Source organism: Cupressus sempervirens, chromosome 11 (genome assembly GCF_028749045.1).
Source record: "Cupressus sempervirens isolate cs-2001-9-10 chromosome 11, ASM2874904v1, whole genome shotgun sequence".
Taxonomy (NCBI): Eukaryota; Viridiplantae; Streptophyta; class Pinopsida; order Cupressales; family Cupressaceae; genus Cupressus; species Cupressus sempervirens.
The window spans coordinates 622,563,004-622,590,271 of NC_143128.1; the positions used below are offsets into that span (position 1 = coordinate 622,563,004).

Here is a 27,268-nt window from a genome sequence, read left to right on the forward strand (position 1 = left end):
TTTACATCCATCTGATGCACCTTCCATCCCTTTGATGTGGCAATTGCTAAGACTACTCTTATAGAGGTATATCTGGCAACTGGAGCAAAGGTTTCTTCATAATCAATCCCTTCTTTCTGAGAAAATCCTCTGGCTACAAATCTGGCTTTATACTTCTCAATATTACCGTCAGCAACATGCTTTATTTTAAATATCCATTTGGAAGAAACAACAAATTTTCCTTTAGGTCTTGGAACAATTTCTCAAACATCATTTTTCATAATAGATCAGTATTCTTCTGTTATAGCTTCTTTCCAAACTGTATATTTAATAAAATCAGAAGGATTGGTTGGCTCTGTTTTGGATAAATAACTCATGTTTGTTGTATAACCAAAAAATCTTTTAGGTCTTTTGCTTTCTCTAATTGTTCTGGAAGATGCAGCAAAGTCTTGAGCTACTTCAACTGTTTTAATGGCCCAAAGTGGTCTTTTCTTTGAATTTTCTTCAAGGTTCATATTTTGACTTTCATCTTCGATTTCTTCTAAGTTCTCCCTCTGGGACCTAGATTCGCTATTTCTTTCAAAACTAGATAAAGGAGAAGGTTTATCAGAACTTATAGCTCTTTTGAATGCAAGATCTTCTCCAAAAATTACATCTCTGCTAAGTTCAATATTTTTCTGTCCAAGTATGAAAATCCTATATGCCTTAGATGTTTCACTATACCCTACAAAAATAACTTTCCTCCTAGAGGGTTCTAACTTGGTTCTCTTTTCTTTTGGAACATGGATATATACAGGACACCCAAAAAATTTAAGATGACTTATATTGGGTTTTACTTTAGTAAATACTTTTTCAAGGGTTTTATCTTTAAGATAGGAGTGAGGACTTTTGTTTTGAATATATACATCAGTACAACAAGCTTCTGCCCAAAGATAATATTCTAGATTTTGATCAAAAATCATAGCTCTAGCAGCTTCTATAATTGTCCTATTCTTTCTTTCTGCCACCTCGTTTTGCTCTAGATTATAAGGAACCGTGTACTCCCTCTTAATCCCTGATTCTTTACAAAACCTTTTAAACAAATCTGAGGTATATTCTTCTCCTCCGTTATCAATTCTGAGAATTTTAATTTTATGCCCTAAAAAGTTTTTAGTTAATGTTTTGAATTCTTTAAACCTTTGTAGGATTTCTTCTGATTCCTTGCATTTTAAAAAATAAATCCATGTTTTCCTAGAGAAGTCATCTATGGACAAGATATAATACCAAAATCCTCCAAGAGAAGGAACAGACATGGGTCCACATAAATCAGAATGAATTAATTCTAGTACATTATTTGTTTTCCTAGTACTATCATGAAAGGGACTTCTGGTGTTCTTACCTAGAGCACACCCTTTGCAAATACTTGGGTGGTTTTTATTTAGTTTAGGTAATCCAGTAACCATCTTCTCCATAGTTGATAAAGTTTTGAAATTTAGATGCCCTAATCTTCTCTATCATATTTCATTTGTATCTGCAACTTCATGAACTAGGGCTTGAATAGAACGACTAGGTTCTATATTCAATTCATACAAATATCATTTTCTTTGACCAATTAACTTTGCTTTCTTGATAGAGGAGTTCTTAGCCCAAGTTAATACTTTGCCATCTATGAATGCAACATTGTGCCCATCATCTTCAAGTATTGTAATTGAGATTAGGTTTCTTTTAATTCCTGGTACATAGAGTACAGCTTTAAGAAGAAGAGTATTTCCTAATTTTAGTTTAAATGTACAATTTCCAATTCCTTCAATGGAGTGTACTGAGTTATCACCAATGGTAACTTCACCGTTAACCTTCCTTGATAAAGAATCTAGAGTTTCTTTGAATCTTGTTGTATGTCTAGAAGATCCACTATCAATTACCCATGCTTTATTCGAAATTTCATTTGATAGAGAGGAATACAAAACACAGTTCTCAGGATCATAAGTATCTTCTTCTCTAATGACATTTGTACAATTTGCTGCTTGTTTGGAATTTTCAGGACAATTAGATCTATAGTGTCCAAATTTTTCACATTTGAAACACTTTATTTTAGATAGATCTTTCTTGGGTTTTCCGTTCTTTTGATTTCCCTTTTTCTTCTTGAAATGCTTCTTCTTTCCCTTATAGGAGTTTGTATTAAGAACGTGAAGTTCTTCATCTTCTACTTTTGGTTTCCCTCCTTTCTTTAGTTTTTTGAATTCCTCTTGAAGACAATCATTCTTGAGTCTATTAAAGTTCGAAAGCTTATCTCTGGCACTTATTCCTTGTGCAAATGTCTCCCATGAATCTGACAATCCATCTATAGCCATAAGTGTTAATTCTGTGTCACTAATGATGGTTCCTATGCTTGATAGTTCATCTCTAATGCCAACAACTCTTAGGAAGTAAGAATTTATCGATTCTCCTTTCTTTATCTGAATGTGATTCAGTTGCCTTTTTAGTGCAAGAACCCTAATTGCATTGTTTACATCATAGGCATTCCGTAATGCATTCGTCATATCAAAAGCAGTTTGATGTTTTGTAAGCATAGGTACAATATCATTTTTTACTCCATCCAAGATGATTTGAATAGCTTTTCTATTTCCTCTGCTCCAGATAGATTTGTGAGATTCAACTCAGGGTTGTTTGGATGCTCCATCAACAAATTGTTTTACATCATTCTCTTCAAGAATCATCATGATTCTGAATTGCCAAGCTTCAAAGTGCTCTTTCCCATCAAAGCTGTCCTCGGGTCTAATTGTGTATGCCATTGAAGATAGAAGATAGTTGCTAGATATATATAGAGTCTGATGATTGAATTTTGCAGAGCCTAGGTTCGACTACCAAAGCTCTGATACCATGTAAAGATTTTGGAAATTCCTTATCTTTAAATCAGACTTTTAATCCAGTCTTCAAATGCTGAGAATGGTCTTCTAAGAATTCTGAATATTGATGGAGTTAATTCCTAATTTTATGCAGATCCAATAATGAATATTCAACTTTTGATTGTGTGGAAGTATCTCTGATATTATTTGCAGGATATAGATACTTAGAGGGCAGACTTTGTTGTAGTTGTGTGTCCTTAATCTGCATCTATAACCTCCCTATATATCCTTCCTAAAGGGTATGTCCCTCAAAGGGGCATAACCCTTCCTAAACAAGCACTAACCAAACTCCCTCTAAGTCGGCGATTAGAGAAGACAAATTAATAACACCTAACTAACTATGTGTTAGTTTAGTTAAGCATCATACTATTGCTTCCTGAAAAGTCGCTGGCTCCTAGGAAGAGTTATATATATAATATGCTGCCAGTTTAGAGATATATAATAAGAAGAGGAAGTACGGTCTGTACTATTAGACCCGTAGGTTATCTGGTTAATATTCTTAACACTCTTTGTACTCAAGAATGGCCTCGGGAATTAGCTCCAACTTCTCCTCATCATTTAGAGGTAGTAAAGAAGAAGAGGGAACAATATGTCATCAGAGTATCTTCTTGACACACAACACATGAAGACAGTGTGCATTGTATTTTCTATCAGTAGATCAAGCTCGAAAGCCACTTCACCAAGCCACTGAACAGTCTGGAAAGGAACATAATAATGTAGCTTAAGCATCTTTACTCCACTAATTTGAAGAGTAGACTGACTGTAGAGCTGCAACGTAAGATACACCATATCCCCTACCTCAAACGACTACTCGACTCTCCTTTGATTAGCATACTGCTTCAATTGATTTTGTGCCCTTTGTATATTATCCAGTAAAGCCCTCATAATATCCTAACTCTTCCATAAAAGATTACAAGCACTGGGCACTCTTCTATCACAAAATAATAAATGAAGAAAGCTAGGCATTGCATAAACATATAGCACCCTGAATGGTGTCATCTGAATGTTTATACTGTGAGCGGAATTATAACAATGCTCACATAAAAGAATCCGCTTCACACAAGCTTGTTTCTTCCCTCCAACATAGTTTTGGAGATATCCTTCCACCCATTTGTTGACAATCTTTATTTGTCTGTTTGTTTGAGGATGGTAACTCATGCTCAAAGTCAACTTGGTCCTACATAGTCTAAAGAGATCCTACCAAAAGTGTCTCATGAACCAACTATCTCTGTCACTCACAATACTCTGAAGCAAACCGTGCAATCTAAATACCTTGTGGAAAAACATATCTATCACCTAAGTAGTTGAATATGTGGTAGTGGTCAGGAAGAAGTGAGCATATTTCATGACATTTATGCAATCCTTGCCTTGGCCTTTTGCCAAGCTCACAATCAAGTCCATAGATAAACATTCCCACTTCCTCTCAGGAATATGATGCGGTTGCAACAACCCAACAAGGAATTTGTGGTCCCGTTTGTTTTGCTAACGAACAAAACACTCTCTAACATATCAAAGAACATTTTCCTTGAGCCCTTTCCATGTCATTCTCTCCTAATACCTACCTATAAAATATCCTAGATGACCAACTAAAGGTGAATCATGAAAGGTTTTCAGCACCATGTTTTTCACATTGGATCGTGGGATGAGAAAATATTATCCCTTTGTAAATGATAAGCTCATTCTCAAGAGTACATGTTTTGTATAGTCCCATCAATAATGCTAGAAGCCCACTGGTTCTTGGCATACTTAGCAATAATCAAGTGCAGGTCTGATCCTTTGATATCTCAATCATAGAGCTAAAATGGAGCATCTACATAGAGCATCATCTACAACATTTTGCGTACCTTTAACATAGGATATTTCAAAGTGATACACCCGCAACTTGCTGAACCACTTTTGTTGATGTTTATTGAGGTCTCGCTGTCCAAGGAAATGCCTAAGGCTATTATGATCAGTTTTGATATGAAATTTATTGCCCACTAAGTATTGGTTGAACTTGGCGAAAGCATGCATAATGGCCAACATTTCCTTGTCATGCACATTGTAATCCCTCTTAGATCCTCTGAGCTTCCGACTTCAATATCTATAGGATGACAATTTTGTATAAGCATGAGACACCAATGCCCTCCCTAGAGACATCACGATGAACCTTGGAAGGCCTGGGAAAATCTGGCAAAGCTAAAATTGGGCATGTGGTCATCAATTGTTTGTACGTATCAAAACATTCTTGTGTTTGAAGAGTGCATACAAAAGCCCCCTTTAGTGTCAAGTCTGTAAGTGGTGTAGCATGTTGTAAGAAACCATTAACAAGCTAACAATTGAGGCCACACAATCCCACAAATCCTTGGTGTCGTGTCAAGTTCTCAGGAGTAGATCACTCAAAAATAGCACGAACCTTTTTAGGGTCCATGTGTACACCCTGTACACTACCCAAGTACAACTTAGTCATGCCCAAGGTACATTTGGACTCCTTGTCATACAAGGACTCTCTATCAAGTATACCTAAAATTGTATCTAGATGAGGCAAATGTTCCTCTCAAGTCTTAATGTATACTAGTATATCATCAAAGAACATGAGGGCAAACCTCTTCAACTCAAACTGGAAGACCCTGTTCAAAATGGATTGTAAAGTGGCTAGTGCGTTGGTTAGGCCAAATGGTATAACCAAAAACTCAAAAAGCGCACAATGACATCTGAAAGTGGTCTTCTCTATTTCATGTTATCTAACTTTGATCTAATGGTAACTTGTCTTAAATCTATTTTGGAGAAAAAACAAGCTCCATGTAGCTCATCGATAAGCTCATCCATGCAAGGAATAGGATACATGTTCTTAATTGTTTTCTTATTCAACGCTTGGTAATCAAAACACATCCTGAGTGTACCATCTTTCTTCTTCATGAAAACAACTAATGAAACGAAAGGTAACATACTTGGCCTAATATGTCCCATAGCCAAAAAATCATTAGTAATATTTTCAATTTCATCTTTTAACCGCTTGAGATGTTGGCAAGGAGTCATCATGATGGGCTTAGAGCCCTCCCCCAACTCAATAATGTGTTCTATGTATCTATTTGGAGGTCTACCAAGTGGGATGTCACTAAACACTCAAATTTCTAAGCTCCTCTATAGCTAGATGGTGCTGGTTTTTCTAACTCATTATGTGTAGGCATCAATCTACACTCTAATACCCATGCAACCATATCATGCTAATAAGCTTCTGCATCTGTTTGGATGTAATTACTCTCAAGTTACTTAACCTAATATCTTTTCGAGCATGAATTCTACCATCCACTTCAAGCCTCAACTCCATGTCCCTAAGGTTTAGATAAAGTCCTCCAATATTGTAATGTGCCCACTAGCTAGGACAAGAATACCTGCAAAACCAATGTTAAAATTTATACAATAATAAATTCTCTCTCACTATTCTATCCTCTATTCTAACCCAACCTTAAAGACATCTCCACATCGGGATCAATAACCCTCTTGAGGATCATTATATCCCTGGTTACTTCTTTGTCTTCTATGAAGTGTTCCCTTTAAGGTCCTTCCTAGAAGTGATATTCTCTATCCAAGGCCCTTGACACATGCATATGTCAACATCTATAGAATATTCTGGCCTTATAACCATATTAAGAGCACTCTCTTCCCAAAGGGACTCTCTTGATCTTAAGCTATTAACGATATTAAGATCACTTTCTTCTCTAAAAAGGGACTCTCTTGATCTTAAACCATTAACCATTAAATCATGTGTGTTATCCATTTTGAATTCCATCTTTACATATACATATGTATATATGTATAAATTATTCACAGGTATGATTTATTAATATAAATAAATTCATAAATATAATTAAACATATATAATCAATGAACATATCTTTCCTACCTTCCTCTTTTCTTGGTCCATGTGGCTCTATCCTTAGTCGGCCCTTCAATGAATTATTCCTACTAGATTATCTCAACTCTATATTTACTTTTTAAAAGTCTTCCTATTCTATTTATAAAAAAAAGATAATATATACTTTTTTATTTCTTCTTTTCCAAGAGTCGCAACTTTTCATAATAGAGATCCTTTGAAAAGTCACAACAATTCATAGTTATAATCCTTTCGAAAAGTCACAAGACTTCATAATTAAAATCCTTTGGAAAAGTCCTGGTACTTTATAATTACAACATTTTTGAAGAGTTGCAACTATTCATAATTATGACCCTTTTGAAAGTTCACATCCTTGAATATTATTGATACCTCTTCAAAAAGTCACTTCATTATTTTCTTCATATTACTTTCATCTTCCATTTTTCCTTTTTGAACTCCTATCTTTTCCTCCTTTTTTTCTCTCTCTAAAATAAACTCTCCTCCCTTTTATATCTTAATTTCAAGGAGTCATGTCTATTTATTAAATATCACTTGACTTTTCATTAGATTTAGTTAAGTTAAATTATCTATTTACTTACTTATTTGTGTTTATTATTATTTATTATTAAATTCTATTTAGAAAGTCGACATACTTTCTATAATATTGTCTCTTGTATTTTATTTAATTTGTTTATTTATTCATTGCAATTTTATTATTTTCTAGTTATTTAAATATCATACTAAATATTATTTCATTGATAATATTGATTAAATAATAATTATTTCCTATTTTTTATAGTATTAGTTTTAATATAACTTTATTATCATTATTTATTTAATGACATTGTATTATCTAATTATTAATAAAATTCTATCTTAAAAATGGGGATAAAATAGTTCACCCTTCCTCAAATTGCTTGTCCTCAAGCAATTAAATAATTTATTTTATTGAGTTGAAACATATATTTCTTTTAGTCCAAATTCTTAGGTTGTTATCATGGATATGTTTGAATCCCTTCTAATAGTCATTAACTTCATATATTAGTTTTCCATATCAATTGTTTTTCTAGATCCTCTTTAACCCTACAGGATGGCAAGATCATGCTTTGATACCACTGTAATGTCCCCACTAGCTAGAACAAGAATACTTGCAAAACCAATGTTAGAATTTATACAATAATAAATTATATTTCACTATTCTACCCTCTATCCTAACCCAACCTTAAAGACGTCTCCACATTGGGATCAATAACCCTCTTGAGGATCCTTATATCCCTGGTTACTTCTATTTCTTCTATGAAGTACTCCCTTTAAGGTCCTTCCTAGAAGATAATTTCTCTATCCAAGCCCTTGACACATATGCATATGTCAACATCTACGGAATTATGGCCTTATAACCATATTAAGATCATTCTCTTCCCAAAGGGACTCTCTTGATCTTAAGCTATTAATGATATTAAGATCACTCTCTTCCCTAAAAAGGGACTCATAATCTTAAACCATTAACCATTAAATCATGTGTGTTATCTATTTCGAATTCCATCTTTACATATACATATGTATATGCATAAATTATCCACAGGTATGGTTTATTAATATAAATAAATTCATAAATATAATTAAACAAATATAATCAATAAACATATTTTTCTTACCTTCCTCTTTTCTTGGTCCATGTGGCTTTATCCTTAGTCAGCCCTTTAATGAATTATTCCTACTAGATTATCTCAACTCTATATTTACTTTCTAAAATTCTTCCTACTCTATTTATAAGGAAAAAATAATATATATACAGTTTTGTTTCTTATTTTCCAAGAGTCACAACTTTTCATAATAGAGATCCTTTGAAAAGTCACAACACTTCAAAGTTATAATCCTTTCAAAAAGTCACAACACTTCATAATTAAAATCCTTTGGAAAAATCATGATACTTTATAATTACAACATTTTTGAAGAGTTGCAACTATTCATAATTATGACCCTTTCGAAGGCTCACATCCTTTCAATATCATTGATATCGTTTCAAAAAGTCACTTCCTTATTTTCTTCATATTACTTTCCTCTTCCATTTTTCCTTTTTGAACTCCTATATTCTCTTCCTCTTTTTCTCTCTAAAATAAACTCTCCTCTCTTTTATATCTTAATTTCAAGGAGTCATGTCTATTTATTAAATATCTCGACTTTTCATTAAATTTAGTCAAGTTAAATTATCTATTTACTTACTTGTTTGTGCTTATTATTACTTATTATTAAATTCTATTTGGAAAGTCAACATACTTTCTATAATATTGTCTCTTATATTTGATTTAATTGTTTATTTATTCATTGCAATTTTATCATTTTTTAATTATTTAAATATCATACTAAATATTATTTCATTGATAACATTGATTAAATAATAATTATTTCCTTTTTTTTTTATTAGTATTAGTTTTAATATAACTTTATTATCATTATTTATTTAATGACTTTGTATTATCTAATTATTATTAAAATTCTATCTTAAAATGGGGATATGACAAATATCATGGAGCCAACTCATAGGTATTACATTTATATTTCCCATATTTACCACATAGAAATCAGCCTTGAAGTCAAAAGCATGGTAAGATCAGAAATCATCCTGTCGCACTTGAGAGATTATCCGGCAGCCACTTCCACCCTTATACCCTCAAATTCTTGCGACTATATCCCACGCTTTGTCAATAATCGTGCATCTATAGAATTATGAGTTGCACTTGTATCAAGCAAATAAATGACTCTTTGTCCTACCAAGAGACGATGCATCCTGAAGGAGCCCTCTTTCTTCATGCAAGAAAGATATAATTCCTCATGAATCTTCTTGGACAACTTACTGCTCCACTAAATCAGACTGTTTTTCTTCATCATAGTACCATTTCATTTGCCTGTTTTTTCCTTTAGGCCTCAAGAGACAATCGTGTTTCTCATCATAGGGCCCCTTGCAATAAAAACATAGCTTTCTCTTACGTAGGTCATTAAGAGTTTCTTGATCCAAAGAGACTGCAAATGATCTCTTTGGTTCTAAACTCTCACCCTTTATAGGTGCTGATTTGCTATCACTAGCTGAATTATTAGCTAAAGTGGAAGGTTTTGACACAAACTTGTTATGAGGGGTAGACATTTCTACATTGCATTTTTTCCTCATGGCCTCCTACAAAGTTTGTGATTCAATGGCCTTAATCCAATTCTTAGAGGCTCTAACAACCCCTCTACAAAAAAAACAACCAACATCTCAAAAATACATGTGACCATGACTGGAATTTTCTAGGACTCGCTGATATAGGCCTCCAAACTACAAGTCTGTTTTAGCTGAGCTAAGTCTCTCAAGTACAACTCGGGATCCCTCCAATTAAATCGGTCAACTAACCTATCCACAAACTCCCGATAGTTGGTGATGTTGTCATGCTGCAACCTGACCATCCCATGATACCACCAATCATGGGCTAACCCATCCATGTCTAGCACTGCAAATACGATGGCATCTTCTTCAGCCATATGACGAAGTGCAAGGAAAGTATCCAACTTCTGAATCCAAGCTATACCTGAAATCTTATTGCTGCCACCAAAACTAGAGAGAGATAATCTACTAGTAGCATGCTTGAGATCGCTACTTTAGTTCTTTGATCTCTTGTCTTTCCTCGCCCGATGGTTCTCTCTCTTCTGTGACATAAATCTATTAAAGTTCAAGTGATCTTTAACTGGCTAGAGTACAGCTTCCCATTCTTCAAGTAATGCTAAGACATTGTCTATAAATTTCAAATCCTCATCCTCCTCTACTCTAACTCCCTCTGAATAAGGTCTCAGGAATGCGAGACATCTAGGTCTATCATAGGTCCTTGTATGCATCCTATGTGATTTAGGTGATCCAATGGAGCTACCATGCTCTTTCCTTCTCACTATTCTGACCCCTAGGAAGTGATATGTGTTAAATGTTTGTGGTGAGCTACCGTAGGGCATTACTAACCTTTTCTTGCCCAGCTGCCAAGCCTTTGAAAATATCCATAGCTTCCCTATCCTCATTACCTACATTCCTAGGAGGGCTACCACCTCTTATGTCACCCATAGTTTCCATTGGTGATAATTGTAGCTATGCTACTCTATTCTTGCGTGTGTAATACATGTGAGGTGCAAGTCTCTATGGCAATAGATGATGCCCAATCCCTACAGGATGGTAGGAAACCGCTTTAATACCACTGTGATAAACCCAACAGGTTATAACTTCCAAATTGTACTGTCACTCAATGCATTTACGAAAACAATTAGCATGCAGTGCAATGCTCAAATACCACTATAAGAACCCTATTGGTTCTTCCCTTGTTCAGTTAGTATTGACAGATATTGTTTTTGCAATTTTGTATTTTTTTTGTGGTTTTTCAGAGTTTTATGATTTTATTATATTTTTGAAAATATAACACATACAATGCATGTAATTCATATTAACTTTGCAAACTATGCACAAACAATCCCTTTGATTGCAATTCAAGAAACTGAATCATATATAACGATTGAACGAATGCATTGAACAATTAAGTTTTATTGCAATTTCAAAGGGTAGCTTGCATTCAAAGTCCCTACAAGGATCGCAAGTATATGCTGAGAACAAACTGATCCTTGGCACCAATGTGTAATGCCAAATGTAGCATTAAAAACCCCAATGTGTCTCTATAAGCATCCAACATCTCCTTTCCAATCTCACACAGCTTCTATATACCCTCCAACTACCTTCAACAGTTTCTCACCCTACTATTAGTGGCTGTGATGTATCTTATTTACTAACCTTTCAACCTCTACAAGTTAACGGAATGAATTCTATGCTAACAAACTGCAATCTCTTCACCTTTAAGCATATTCATGGCTTTTGAGTAAAGCCATAGTCAATTGCACAATTTACCAGATACTGCACGGTGCACCAATTCAGAGTGCTAAAAACTGGACAAATTTATAACTCCTCGAGCCAAAAACTTCTACAACCCCTTGTCACAAATTCTCATCACCAAATTTCAATAAAAACAAGTGCACAAAACAGTTCAATTTTGGTATCTTTTGCTTTACATATTTACCAAGTCAAAAATCGACCATGAATCTTCATGGACACATTTCTAATAACATGAAAATATATTTGCTTTTGAAAAGTAATATTAAATTACATGCTCCTCCCAAGGTTAGGTGTCAAAATTCAAACTCATTAAATGCATTTAGTGCCAAAACCATATAATAAGCTTTTAAATTTATTATTAAATAAGTGAAACTTAATTAATAATTAGTAATCAAATAATTAGCTTATTAAATTCCTCACAACGGTCAACTCAAATTCAGGTGTTCACTAGCTAAGCCAAACGCCTAAGTGCCCTACCAAAAATAGTAAATGGACAAAATTGACTTACTATAAATTGTAGGTCCCACAAAACGAGTCAAATGGAAAATGCATAGGCAAGATCGTGGTACCAGATATTGTTGAAGAGAAGTAGTGTCACTTTTGCAAAGGGTTAAAACAAGAGACCCTTAAGTCATAACATTAGCCCACAAGGGTCATGATGATGAGTTAACAACTCAACCACTTGACACTAGCTAAAAAGGGAACATTATATCAAATCAAATGTATAGATGGTTAGAGACTTGAAGGCCATTCTTGTTGAGTATGATATTCATAAAGAAGAAAGACAAAAAATTTAAAAAACCACGACAACAACAATGAATCTAAATGTGTCCACTTTGAATCCCCTTGGTGGTCGAAGTCCAAGCTTCCATCAACCACATTCATCTATTGGTGAAAATGAGGCTGAGGGTAGTGAGACTCCTCTTTCATCAAACCCAAATTCCTTTGTTCTGTGCAATGTTTCAGGAGCACAACCTTTAGTGGAAGGTACTAGATGGAATAGAGGAAAACATGAGCAAGCTAGGAGGACAACGACAAATGTTTAGTACTACAGAATGTAACTTTCAATATGGCAAACAACCCATATTGGGAAGATTTCGTTAATCGTCATGTCCCCTCCCCAGATGTGACTCAACCAGCACCTTTCACTTGGTCTATTTCCCATGCCATGGTAGACTAAGGTGGACAGTTAGGGGTGTCATGAGGTGCCTTAATTGGTCTTTTTTATCTAATCAACAAAATATTATTAAGGGCCGAGAAGTATCTTTTGTCTTATCTAGAATGAGTCAGTGGTAATGTTGGAACTACTCCTTGTTGACTTGATCGATTGTGGCATGCTTGGTTGGCTACTGGACAAAGTAACATCCGTTGTCATTTTTCATGAGTGTCTTCTGCAAACGCCTCCAACTCATGTCGTGCATGTTTGCCTTCGAGGAATGGCAGCTGCTATCCTTCCATGTGAGCCTTAAACTGATTGCGGGGGCTTGGGAAAGGATAGTTGAACTCTAAATTCGCTAAAAAGAGAGAATTGGTCTATCGATGAATGTATGCGATTGCCTTGAAGGACATAGACCCTTCAAGTCTCCACTGCAATTTAAACATCTATTTGATCATAGCTTTATAGTGAGACTGGTCTAAACAGTTAGTAGCTGAAGGAAGAAGAAAACAATCGAAATAGGGGCAGTTGTATCGTGCTTAATCTATGTTATCGAGGTAGCAGTTGAACTTCACAAAATCTGCAAAGGGCAATACTGAGGTTGGCGTGCATCGCAAGCCTATATAGAAGTGCTCCCTTATTCCCAATCATATCTTGCGGATCAATATTATTTCATAGATAATTTACAGCATGATAATTTGTTGTCACATAATAATTTCCAACAATAAATATAATTCATTTCATATATGTATTTATTCCCCTCTAGGCTCTTCCTCAGATATATATATATATACATGAATAGTAAGAAAATAAGGTTTACTTTCTTAACCCTATTTCAATGTGATGATCCAAATTGATTAAGCACAAGAAAGTGATCAATGTAGAAATGGATCATGTGATGGAGAATAGCGAGAAAGGAGGTTATATAATCTTTCTGTTATGGGAGAGTATATGCTTAAATCCTAAAATACATAAAAGACAAATACTAACCTTGACTCTAGAAAATGCTGATTTATGATGTCTATGTACAGTTTCGTGGAATTCTACAACTTGTTCTGGATTGGAAATGTCGAGATAGAGAAAACCCAGAAATCTTTTATCTTTTTGACGGGAGGTTGACCTTGACCCTATTGGCGGGGCACAATTTTACCTCGAGGCACAATTGTACCCGAAAAGTCGACCTTGACCTACACTACTCCGACAAAATTTATGTTCGTGGATCTCACAAGTTTGACAAAAAGAGTATCCAAATCTACTCTCCAATTCATTGTTCCACACCTATATCTGCAAGAAAAATGGTTTGTTTGTTGGATGGGGGGTTTGCCTCAATCAAACCCTAGTTTGGAATTAACCTTGAAATATAATTGAAATAATATATGCATAAACAAAGTAAATGGAACTATTCACCTTGCTTATGTGAAAATCCTTGTAGAGGATCTGAATCCTTGAATCCACAAGTATGGATGCTCCAAATGTATGTAGGATGTCTCAAATCAATGTCATTAATTCTTCAACACCAATCTTGAATGTATCTTTGCATAGAAGAAGGCTTGGATGAATATGGATAGAGAAATCTTCAACAAGAGGGCTCCATAGAGATTGAATCCTTCAAAACAATGGATCTCCTTGATGAATTGGATGCTTGAACACTTGAATGCTAGTAGATCTTCACTTCATAGAATAATGAATGCACTTCATAAAGGGTAGCTCCTAGTTCATAGTAAGTAGATGTAGATGTCAAAATGAGGGAAGAAGGCTTCCTTATATAGAGATCTAGGGCACAAACTCCTAGAGAAGGCTGACATAGAAGCATTAAATCTCATTTAACTTTAACCCCTAGGAATGGACCTAGATTAAATGTAATTTAAGAGTATACCATTCTGAAACTCGAAATAGCTAACTCGGAAGCGGGAAAAGAAACTTTTCGAAGCCCAAGATACCAAAACTTCCGAAATTGAAAATGGGACCTGGGGTCAGGACAAGGTCGACCTTGACATAGGTAAGGGTTGAGGTCGACTTTGACCCAGAAGGTCGTCCTTGACCCAAAGGCCAATGTCCTCAATTACATAAAGCAGTTTTTCAGAAATAGGCTGGAAATAGAGAGAGAGAGAGAAGCAGAACAGGGTAAAAACATCCAGATCCATGCAAAGGCCCATTCAAGGTGCTTAACATGACCCCAGACCACTTCCTCAGAGGGCTAAACGCTCTTAACATGAAATTGCTTCCATTTTAAGACGATACAATATTATATGTTTCCTTATTCGATGATGAATTGAACAATGGAGAATGTCTTCTTGTATCTTGCTATTAGAGAGGATTGCAACCCTTCATAATAGATAGGACACAACTCATGCAAATTGACCCTCTTCATAATAACGATTAGATTTTTTATCAGTCACTTATCACACCATCTTATATATATTTTTATTTTATAAAATTATTCTTATTATTTATTTATATATTATTAAAATCTATTTCTAAGGTGGACATCACAATCCTTCCCTCCCCAAAATTGCTTGTCCTCAAGCAATTATAAATTTATATGTCTCTCTCCTTTTATTTGATAGTAACATTTGGTGACTTAAGCTGAGTTTTCTCTCATTTTTCAGAGAAATGATCTTGGACCATCTTATAATGGTGCCATTCGAATTTGGCGAAAATCTTATTTTCATGGCAGTATGTCCCAGATTCGTCCACCTCTATTTATTCTATTACGCTAGATAAACCAAAGTAGAAGCACACATGGGATATGCACTTGAAAATATGAAATGAATGAAAACAAAAAGCATACACGTTGTATACACATAAATGTATGAAGAAAAAAGCATACATAAAGTATAGGCAGCATATGCCCATTATTATACCACCAAATTGATTCAACTTATAGAGCATTGCAACACTTCAAAATAGATGGGACACAACTCTTGATAACTGATCCTCTTCATAAAAAACAATTAGATTTTATCAGTCACTTATCACACCATCTTATATATATTTATTATTTTATTATGCTTATATTATTGTTTTATAAAGTTCTTCTAATTATTCATCTTATCTATATATATATATATATATATATATATATTATTAAAATTTATTTCCGAGGGGGGATATCACAAAACATGCATCAACAAAAGAACCATTTCCAATACACATCTTGATTATGTTAGTCTCAAGTATGAAACGGGGAGAAACCACCATATTGGCAAAAGAGAGAGCTTCAATAGGCACACCATTGGGAGTGATCAAAGATACATGGATGGAAACAAGCATGTCCATCATTTTTTATGGATGGAAAGATTGTAAAAAGAGATTAATCAATATTATAGCATTCTCCCCTAAAGAAGCGATGTTTTTGAAGGCAGCAGAATGTGACACGTTCATGGAATCAATTGAGAAGTTGAGGCTTGAAAACGTTGTCCAAGTCATAACAAACATTCTAAAAGTAGTAGGGTGGCTGGGTCTATAGATGTAATGTGCCCATTTTTAGCAGGTTCCTACAGTTTGCTAGGTCAGTTCACCATTGCGGCCCTCATGAGTTAACAGTGGGATTTGTGGGTCTCAAATGTGTGGTTATAGGCTTTCCAGCGGCCTATGGTGTGTTTTGGCTTCGTTTGAGGGACTTATTATTTAAAGTAAGTCCATATGTTGGTTTCGATGAGTTCAATTTAGTTAGAAGAATTGAGGGATGCTCTCAGTTTTTATTTTAGGCTTCTAGTTTGGGCTCCAAGAAACTTGGAGGGAGCGTCTATTTATAGTAAGCCACCCCATCAAGTTCATTCATCATCACAATCATTTTGGTGTTGTCAGATTTCAATTTTGATGCTTCTTTAGTTGTTTTCGCAAGACAAGTGAATTATTATTATTATTCATCTAAATGTGTTGAGGTTGCTATTTTTTGTTGCTATTGTATGTTGGTCACCTCAGTATCATAGCTCACTAGAACCGGAATGAAAAGTTTTAAATCGTGGGAACAAAAAATAGTGGCCTTGTGTGTCAGAATATTGTGTTATGGTGGAAAGGTCATTTTGAGCCAAAAGCAATTAATAAATTATAGTATAATGGCACTATATTATATTTTAATGTTGTGTGGAGGAAGCTTCTTAAGTGAAGTTCATTTGGGAAACTTGTGTCATTTTCAAGATTATAAATATGAGGCCATTTGATGGGAAAAGTCATCTGATTATTTGTTTATCTCTTTGTTTTGTTGTCTTTGTGACAATGTTGAGTTTGTGGTTCTTTGTGACAATGTTGAGTTTGTGGTTTTGCACCCTTGCTGAAGTATAAGGGTTTGTTCTAAGGTGTTCATTCATTGCTGAAGTATAGTGGAGATTGAAGTTGTGTATTCGGGAAAGTTGTTGGCAGTTTCTCCTACTGTATTTGTTGTGTCTAAGGAGATTTTTTATTGGAGTAATTGTTGCATTTATTACATCAACTTCATAGCTGCCAATTGTGGGTTCGAACCGAGTTCTAGAGACTACCATTGTGCCATTTGAGGTAGCTTGTGGATTTGCACGCCTGCAACCTTTCACAAGGTTCAGACGTCATCTTTGGAGGCTGGGTGCTATTTCTATAGAGACTGCGATTCAATATTCAGGCAAGCATTTTATTTCAATTCACCTGCAAACACAAACAGCAGACCCACGTGAGTAATTGGAGGAAGTCGTCTACAAATTTGGAACTGCAAGATATATTGGAGCTTGCAAAATTAACTAGGGAGACTGGTGGCTTGTATTAAGGACCTATGTTTTGGCATTAGGGTCAGCATATTGCCTTGCCAAGGCTTCAATGTTAAAGCACATACACACTAGCAGCAATTTTGATAACTAGTCAATCAAGAGGAGGCTCACGGCAACCACATTGGCATTTCCAACTATAATCCAGGTTTATTATTATTGAATGTAATTTTCAGATTTACGTTTTGCAAGAAAAATCAGAGTCCATGATTGATGATTGTAATTGCATCTTGAGGTATTGGTATAATTCAATCTATTGACCAGTTAGCATTAGTTTCAGCATTAACCCTTGAGTGTAATTGATCTTATAAAATCATATATACCAAAACTTAATAAGGGAATTCATTTCAAACATCAGATACAGTTAAATAGAGATGTACACCAAGTGTTTGACAAAATGTCAAACTTCTGAAATTTGCTTTTATAAAATGGAATTGTTGAAGCTATAACCAAGTGGGGTTATTAACTTATCATAGCGGTATCAGAGTGGTTTCCTACCATCCTGTGGAATAGGAAAGTTATTTTATTTTCAGATTTTCTGTTGCATTTGGAGTGACCAGCACTCTAGCATTTTCTAGCCATGGACAGACATAGGAGGACTAGTGGAGTAATGAGGAAGTTAGCACGAAAATGAATGCTTTGCAGGAGAGTATGGACAAACTTAAGCTTCGTCAACAAAGGTTGGCAAAGAACTTGTTGGATCGAGAGATATTGGAGAGGCCAGCGAGGTATATAGTTTCCGCCTTTAGAAGGTCAACATCAAGGTCACAGGGAAGGAAGCTTGAGTTTTCCCCGACAAGTGTCCATAATGTAGAATTACCTATATTTAGTACGGCACTTTCTAGTCCTATTTGCAGTGTTGATGATGGACTTATTTCAGAGGGACATGTGAATGTGTCAGTGCCTTTGGTGGATAGCAAACACTAAGCTTCAGCAGGTTGAGGCTCCCAGAGTAGTCACTACAATTAGTTCAGAGGCAGTTGATGTTGTAGTTGTCACTGACTGTTCAGACTCTCCCGAGGAGGAAGTTGTTATTGGAGACTTATATGTCAACTATCATAGAGTTGCTCCAGTGCAGGAGGTAGGGGCTTCCTTAGGTGGGACCAAGGCACATATGGAGTCACCCAACTATGATGTTGGTGATCTGGTTGTTATAGCAGAGTCAGTAGATGTGAGTTCATGCTCTAGTATTATTGATTCACAGCTTGACGTTGGGTCATGTGTATAGTGTCATGTCAGGTGTCAACAGTTGAGGCTTTATTGGGAGATTTAGATGCAGATAGTATGGACACATCTAATTATCCATTTGATGATGATATGAGCTGCATTGGGTGATGACTCAGTGGAGTCAAGCTCTCATGTTGATTTGCTTCCTTCTGCTGGAAGTGAATCTATTCCTTCCATCTCATAGAGCTGATAGCATTGGACAGTTGGCAGTGCCACATTTTCAGAGGGATCAACTACTGGTCACAGGTTGATGCTTCCACATATAATCTCTACTGCACAATGTCCTTCATGGAGTATCTATTGGAGAGTTCAGATGTGCAGGAGGATTCATACAAAGTGTCTGAGGGTACTCTCATCCGAGGCTCTCATGATATTTAGAGGTTGGTGGGAAAGATTGTAGAGACTCTATCTACTATGCTTCCCCACACAGATTTTGAGTTTGGGTTTGCTGAGAGATTTGCCTAGGATATTGTCGACTGGTAGTTCAGAGTCAAAGATTGGGGGCATCTTTTGATTCCTAGTTTGATGCTAATGAGCTCTTGGTACAGACTGGGAGTTTTTATTGGCATTACAGTGTGAGGAGTGCTCAACACTTCTCTTTTGACCCACGAGTAGAGGAATTGGTTTCCCGTCTATGTGGGTTGGCTCCAATTTCATACCAACTATTATGGGATGACTTAGCACCATCTTTTGAGATGGGATTGACAACTACAAGTTAGACCACTTGTAGTACCCACACAACTAGGACAATTTATCAAAGGTTGGAGTTGGTGATAGTAATTTAGGTTCATATAGTCATTCATGGGTTGGCTCCAATTTCATACCATCTATTATGGGATGGCTTAGCACCATCTTTGCAAATGGGATTGACAACTGCAAGTTAGACCACTTGCAGTACCCACACACCTGGGACAATTTATCAAAGGTTGGAGTTGGTGATAGTGATTCAAGTTCATATAGTCATTCTCATGGGTGTGAGTATCAGTTTGGTGGGGACCCAAGTTGGGACAAAGTTGGTATTTCAGCTAGGCTGAGTTCCGATGAGTTGTTACCACCTTCAGTGCCTATAGTCAATTTTCAAAAAATTATATCATTGATATCAGTTATTTGGGTGTTGGTGCTACAGGAGTTGCTTGTACACAACAGGGGTAGTACGCAGTTCTACCCATGCGATCCAGGTGGACTGTGATATTCACTTTGATCCGAGATTGCATGGGGTCAAGCAATCTTAGGGAGGATTGTAATGTCCCCATTTTTAGCAAATTCCTGCAATTGGCTAGGTCAGTTCACCATCGCGACCCTCATGAGCTTACAGTGGGATTTGAGGGTCTCAGTTATGTGGTTATAGGCTTTCCAGCAGCCTATGGTGTGTTTTGTCTCTGTTTGAGGGACTTACTATTTATAGTAAGTCAATCTATTCCTTTTGATGAGCTCAGTTGAGTTAGAAGATTTGAGGGATGCTCTCAGTTTTTATTTTGGGCTTCTGGTTTGAGCTCCAAGAATCTTGGAGGGACTGTCTATTTATAGTAAGTCACCCTATCAAGTTCATTCATTGTCTTTCATCAGCAAGATGACTTTGGTGTTGTAAGATTTCAATCCTGATGCCTTTTCAGTTGTTTTCGAAAGACGGGTGAATTATTATTATTATTCATCTAAATGTGTTGAGGGTGCCATTTTTGTTGGTATTGTGTGTTGATCACCTCAATATCATAGCTCGTTGGAACCAAGACGAAAAGTTTTAAATCATGGCAACAAGAAACAGTGGCCTTGTGTGTCAGAATATTGTGTTATGGTGGAAAAGGTCATTTTCGGAGCCAAAATCAATTAATAAATTATATTATAATGGCACTATATTATATTTTAATGTTGTGTGGAGGAAGCTTCTTAAGTGAAGTTCATTTGGGAAACTCGTGTCATTTTGAAGATTATAAATATGAGGCCATTTGATGGGAAAAGTCATCCAATTATTTGTTTATCTCATTGCTTTGTTATCTTTGTGACAATTCTGAGTTTGTGGTTTTGTGCCCTTGCTGAAGTATAAGGGTTTGTTCTAAGGTGTTCTCCATTGTTGAAGTATAGTGGAGATTGGAGTTGTGTATTCCGGATATTTGTTGACGGTTTCTCCTACTATATTTGTTGTGTCTAAGGAGATTTGTTATCAGAGGAATTGTTGCATTTATTACATCAACTTCATAGCTGCAAATTGTGGGTTCAAACTGAGTTCTTGAGACTGTCATTGTGGCATTTGAGGCAGCTTGTGGACTTTAATCACGCTTGCAACCTTTCACAAGGTTCAGATGTCATCTTTGGAGGCTGGGTGCTATTTCTGTAGTAACTGTGATTCAATATTCAGGCCTGTGTTTTATTTCTATTCACCTACAAACACAAACAGCAGACCCACGTGAGTAACTGGAGAAAGGCGTCTACAAATTTGGAACTGCAAGATATATTGAAGCTTGCAAAATTAACTAGGGAGACTGGCAGCTTGTGTCAAGGACCTGTGTTTTGGCATTAGGGTCAGCATATTGCCTTGCCAAGGTTTCAGCATTAAAGCACATACACACTGGCAGCAATTTTGATATCTGGTCAATTGGGAGGAGGCTCACGGTAACCACATTGGCATTTCCAACTATAATCCAGGTTCATTATTATTGAATGTAATTTCCAGATTTGCAAGAAAAATCAGAGTCCATGATTGATGATTGTAATAGCATCTTGAGGTATTGGTATAATTCAATCTATTGACCAGTTAGCATTAGTTTCAGCATTCACCTTTGAATGTAATTGATCTTATAAAATTATATATACCAAAACTTAATAAGCAAATTCATTTCAAACATCAGATACAGTTAAACAGAGATGTGCACCAAGAGTTTGACAAAATGTCGAGCTTCTGAAATTTGCTCTTAAAAATTGGAATTGTTGAAACTATAACCAAGTGGGATTATTACAATGGAGGAGGCTACTTATAGTCAGATTTTTTGGACACCAGGTGCAGTCCACTTACTCAGTTTAATATTGCAATTGAATGGGTCAAATAAGTCTACATGGAGGTTGAGGAGATTCAAAAAATTGTGCCTAATAATCATGTCACAAGCCTTATTCCAGACCCCAAGTTGGAATTATTGAAGCTATTTTTAATTTTATTTTTAATTTAATTATTGTTGATATACGATAGGCATTTTTAATGCCATGTAAGATTGTTGAAATATGATTTGCATCTTGCACAATCATCTAAGGTGACTTGTGAAGAAGTAAGAGGCCATGGAATCTATGTTCATCAAGAACTTGTGGACTACATGGAGGTAGACAAACACAAAAAGAGCCCAGAAAGTAAAAGCACAGGTCCTTGATGATAAGTGATGTGCACTTTTTGAACATGTTTTGAGCTTCACTGAGCCCATCATTTGCATGATTAGGTATGTCGATATGGATTGCCCGTGTTTAAATGAAATTTATGATGGCATGGACTCAGTGGTGGAGAGAATAAAAACAATTATAGAGGCCAAGAAACATGACCCAATGAAAATGTTTTCAAAACTCTGCAACAAATTATTGTTGACCACTCCTTTACATCTCTTAGCATTTTCTTTATTGCCAAAGTATTATAGCAAAGAGGTTCTTGCCTTGATGAGGAGGGCAACACCATATAGAGATGGGGAGGTTGCTATGGGCTTATATGGCTACATTAATAAAAATACATACAGATGAAGAAGTTTGAAGTATTGTCTTGAACAAGTTTGGCCAGTTTGCATCTTCAAAAATCATGGTAATTCTGCTCTTCATGACAACCATAGGATGGTTGTTGATGAGTCGTCAAATGTACGTGGCTGAGGCTCCATTTTGTTGCAGCCTCTTGCAATTAAAATTAGGTTTCAATTAAGTTTCCTTTTTTGTCATTTTTCATTTCATGCTATCATATTATATATTATCTGAACATAACTTTTTAATAATTTATGTTTTAGACTCTATTTCATGAATTATAGAATTAAATACTAAATGTATGCAAGTTCAATAGCTTGCAATTTCTTCCTCAGCTAAACAAAATTGGAGTACTTACTCCATCCACTTGGTCAAGTGCAACCATTGCGAGCAAAAAAAACAGAGGATTTAGTCCACATACACTCCACATTCGTTCTTTGTCACATAAGAAACCTGAGTACAATGAGGGCGAAACAAAGAATTGGGATCCAGCCATTGAGTCTGCTGATTTGGATGCTACAGTTGCACAGCTTGCCCAAGTCTCTACAAATGAGGCCGCTCTTGCACTTGACACAGATGCAGCTAGAAGGAGTGTCAATCTGATGGATTCTGATTAAAATGAAATGAACCAAATGTTGAACTTGATGCTTTTGAAAAAGATGAATATAATATTAAGTATCATCTGTAATTTGAGTTTACATTGTGTAATGACACTTTGAGAATTGAATATTACAACCTTTGCAATTTATGAATCTGATATTATGAGGATTTTCTTAAAATATTATTCATTGGAAATTAAGGCTTCATGAGTATCACTCTTCTTATAGTTATAATTCATAATTTTGAAGTTTGAATATCTATATATATAACTGTACCCATGGGACGTACCCATACCCAACCTGGACATGTGTCCCATACCCAAATCGGGAACTTAGGTTTGCAGTAATCTTAAATTAGTGGCAACCAGTTCCACAATCACAGTATCTAACTGATAAATAACTTCCCTGAGTGCTGGCAGCAGACTGACCAATCACTACCTCAAACATTTCAACAGGAAGACTGGATCACCATATTCTAACCAAAAGACCAAGTCCTATATAACTGCCAACAAGAACTCAGAAAAGACTGTCCCCCCCAACTGTATAAAAGCCTCAGCATTGCATATTAAAAAGGGCCATTGCATATTATAGACAAAGATAGGACTTACTATTTGTATGTGTAAAATAATTGTGACTTATGCCTGAATAATAAACATCTGTGATTCAGAGGGGAATGGATGCATAACCTTTGACAGCTAAATATGTCATTGCACAAAATTCCTTAGGACTAAGTACAGAAGTTGGTAAACATTAAGTTTCATGGATAAACATATGAAGCATCTCACCACTGTCCCTTGATATGCATCCAATATGTGTATATTACCACCCATGGTAGACAAAAGCATTAGTCTTCCATCATCACTAAACTTTATCCCTGATGCATCAGATTTTTCTCTCTCAACAACATATGTCTCAAATGGTCCCTGAATTGAAAAATAAACTATTAAACATGTAACTAAATCATAATTCTGAAACAAACTATAAACAAAAATTGAAAAAGCCAGAGTTTTTTTGTAAATATCTCATACCTTATCGTATAATCGGATATCAAACATTTTAATAAAACCTGCTTCATTGGAAATGGCAAAGACAAGTCCTTGTTCATCATATGCTACTGCAGGTCTTCCTCTTACACGGATTAGGCCCTGAATACATCATCTTAAATCAAAAGTTGAATACTAACCATGATGATAATATCTCTGAACAAGATGCAATTTTTAAAAACACAAACCTGGCATTTATCAGTTCTTAGATCCCAAAGAAGAACAGTACGGTCCAAGGAGCCTGACATGAAGCTTTCACTCTTTGGTGACATACAAAGCGAAACAACCCTAATAAAAAAATCAACACATATTTGGAGGACAAGTAATTGGTGAAATTTAGTATTTATTGGCATAAATATTACAATCTATTAAAATAATTAAACGTGTATGTCAAACCATCTGAAAGTTACATGCCTGTCATGATGACCCTTGAAATATCGCAAATATTTATTGTCCATGAGGGATAGATGTCGCAATGATTCTGAAAAGAGAGCATTGTGATTATACGTTTAAATATACTCTTAAATTGTATAAATGGATAATCCGAAGAAGGTTGAATGCACAAGCATACATACCATCCCAGCCATTCTTTGAAGAGTAAAGCACTGATGTTGGGTGGTGGGTGAAGCAAATCAAATCAACACCATACTTTTTGCTATATATGGTCTTTATCATTCTGGAAACAGAGAGAGAAAAGAAGAAAACTTACTTATTTCTAGGGGAAATTAAAGATAAAAATATGGAAACTGCAAAAAGTTATAACTTATAAGTAGGAGTCAGGACAATAAGTGAAAGGCTTATTAAGTTGAAATGTTACCATAAAATGGTTATACTTCTATTAAATATTGTAAGGTACAGTATAAGACAATATAATCTGCTCAGGCTTCACCCAAAAATACAACAGTTGTGATACACTCCATCAACAAATTTCTATGTTGCTAGTTGTAGTTCTAATCCTGGGTCAAGCTTGTGGATTTAGTTGGTGGATCCAGCAAAGGGATTGAATTTGTCTATACAAAACAAATGTAAACATCTTGAAAATATATATTTGCAGCCATAATCAAATTGCCAATTAAATAAATGTAAATAACACTTAGTAATATTAAACTATAATTACAATATTACATAAGATAAGAAAAAATTATTAATGTCCAACAAAAGACCAACAAGAAGGTCCAAGGGACTGCCAAAACAAAGCAGAAAGACAGCCTACAGCAGGAGCACCAAATATGTCTAGGGAAATAAAATAGAACAAAGGAAAGAAGAAACCACCAAACCAAACAACTCAGCTAGTTGCTCCTAGTAACTGGGAAAATATTCAAAACCGACGGATAGCCACTAGGGCAAGAAGGAACCCCAAGCTGTCTCCGAGGACTACTGGAAGAGCTGGAAGGTTGTTGCTGAGTGGAGGATCTTCGAGGTCTCACATCCCTAGGAGACCTAGAAGGAGGATGAAGCAGCCACTTGGTGCCTAGTGAGGGAGATACCACCATAAAGAATGAGGTGATGAGCTAACCAAAGTGCGGTCTCAAGGGGAATAGTTGTTGTAGAGTGAGGTCCCAAAGCCTTCGTGTCTCTTGAAGATAGACAGAAAAGCACCTCTAATCCATATATCTAAAAAAGGATGGGAGAGATTGAGCCTCCCTAAACAAGCAATAGAATCTCCCTCTGATCTCATAGTAGATGAGGCAGCGAAAAATAAAGAGAGTTTCAATCTTTACCACCCCCATGTCACAAAGCTGGCAGATCCTATTGTCTCTAGCCAACTAATGGTCAACCTAAATGCAAAGCCTATGTCAGCCCACTCTGAAGGAACTCAGAGAAATATGGAGCACATGACCAGCCATAAGATAGGTACAAGGAGCGAACAATGATCTCGTCCTGTAACTCGAGAAAGTCCTCCGCATAGAATGCCATTCTCAAGCAAGGCCCCCTAGGCAGACTTATCCAAGTAGTGAGTGTTAGTCCTATTTTATAGGCTGATAAAATTTTGCTAGATCCTTGAAGTAATGGCCTATTACAGTACAAAAGGGTTTTGTTTTGTTTTATTAGTTGTCTTTTTGCATTAAAGTTTCAAAGCCCTAGATCTAAGATACCATTTACCTTTCATCCAAATGTTTTCATATCCCGACTTATGTTTTCAAAAGTTTCTTAGATGTTTGCAACTTCACAATGAAAAATCAAACCTTTTAAATTTTAAGTTGCGAAATGGCAACATCATGTGCATCTCGGCATCTCCAGCTTTTGCCTTAGTTGTGAAATTATGGTTGCGATCTAGCGATATGAAGGAATTGCGCGGCTTCGCAGTGCTTGTTTGAGACTAAAGGCTTCATGTAGCAAAGTGGTAGTAGGCGGTCAAGCGCAACATCTCTGATCATTGTTTAAGGTTAGTATTTCAAGCTGCAAGGTTGCCATCCAAAGGATTCAAATTGTGGCCATTATGTCACTGCAATTTGCTTGACAATTGTGAATAAGTTTGTGAAGTTGTGAAGAGGTAAAGTTTATTGTTAAGCATGACATCGCTGATGGTAATGCTTTTATGAAACTACAAGTTGTGATGTTGCGAAGGTCATAAGATAAACTATAAGCACAACATCTCTGTGGTTTCATCTATGAATTGATTTGAAGTTGCGAGGCAGCGATGACAGTCTAAAAGGTTAAGCACTACTTCTCCAGTGTATGCTTATGGTTAAGGTTTTGAGTTGCAAAGTAGAGACAAAAGGAAAATCAGTCTAATCGCAACATCGCTTGTTGAGGAATGCCCTTAGTATTTCAAGCCGCGAAGCTATGATAAGGATTAGAGGAATGCCAAAGCACAACATCTCCACTTAAAATTGCCTTAGTCTCTTGACCGTTGTGATGTCACGATGGATTAGATAAAGTGTTAAGCACTACCTTGCAGAGGAGAAGTCTAAGCATTAAGTTAAGAATGCGATGGTGCAATGAAGGTTGAGCGTGACTTCTCAAAGCATTCTTAACAATTAAGACATAAGGTTGCCATGTTGCGAAGAAAGAGATAAAATGATAAGTGCAACATCTCGGTTTCATTAGACCATTTGTAGCTGACAGTAGCAAAGTGGAGATTAACTGGGAACGTGTTTAGGGTTGCGAAGTTCCGGGCTAATAGAGATATGAAGCTAGCAGTTTGGCGCAGCATCGTAACAACTAGTAGTCAATGTCAAGACATT

At 35.9% G+C, this 27,268-nt stretch overlaps 1 protein-coding gene across 3 annotated transcripts in view; it reads right to left on the reverse strand.

Annotated features, from left to right (window-relative positions):
• The window catches only part of LOC149531241 (Transducin/WD40 repeat-like superfamily protein), a 132,537-nt gene that overhangs the window by 43,136 nt on the left and 62,133 nt on the right, over positions 1-27,268 (reverse strand). For all 3 annotated transcript variants that reach the window (XM_089808169.1, XM_089808168.1, XM_089808170.1), the window contains 5 exons: positions 24,656-24,756; positions 24,495-24,561; positions 24,269-24,368; positions 24,066-24,182; positions 23,823-23,960 (listed from right to left, as the gene is read on the reverse strand). In XM_089808169.1, coding sequence (XP_089664295.1) covers positions 23,823-23,960; positions 24,066-24,182; positions 24,269-24,368; positions 24,495-24,561; positions 24,656-24,756 — 523 coding nt within the window. The remainder of the gene's footprint in view (positions 1-23,822; positions 23,961-24,065; positions 24,183-24,268; positions 24,369-24,494; positions 24,562-24,655; positions 24,757-27,268) is intronic.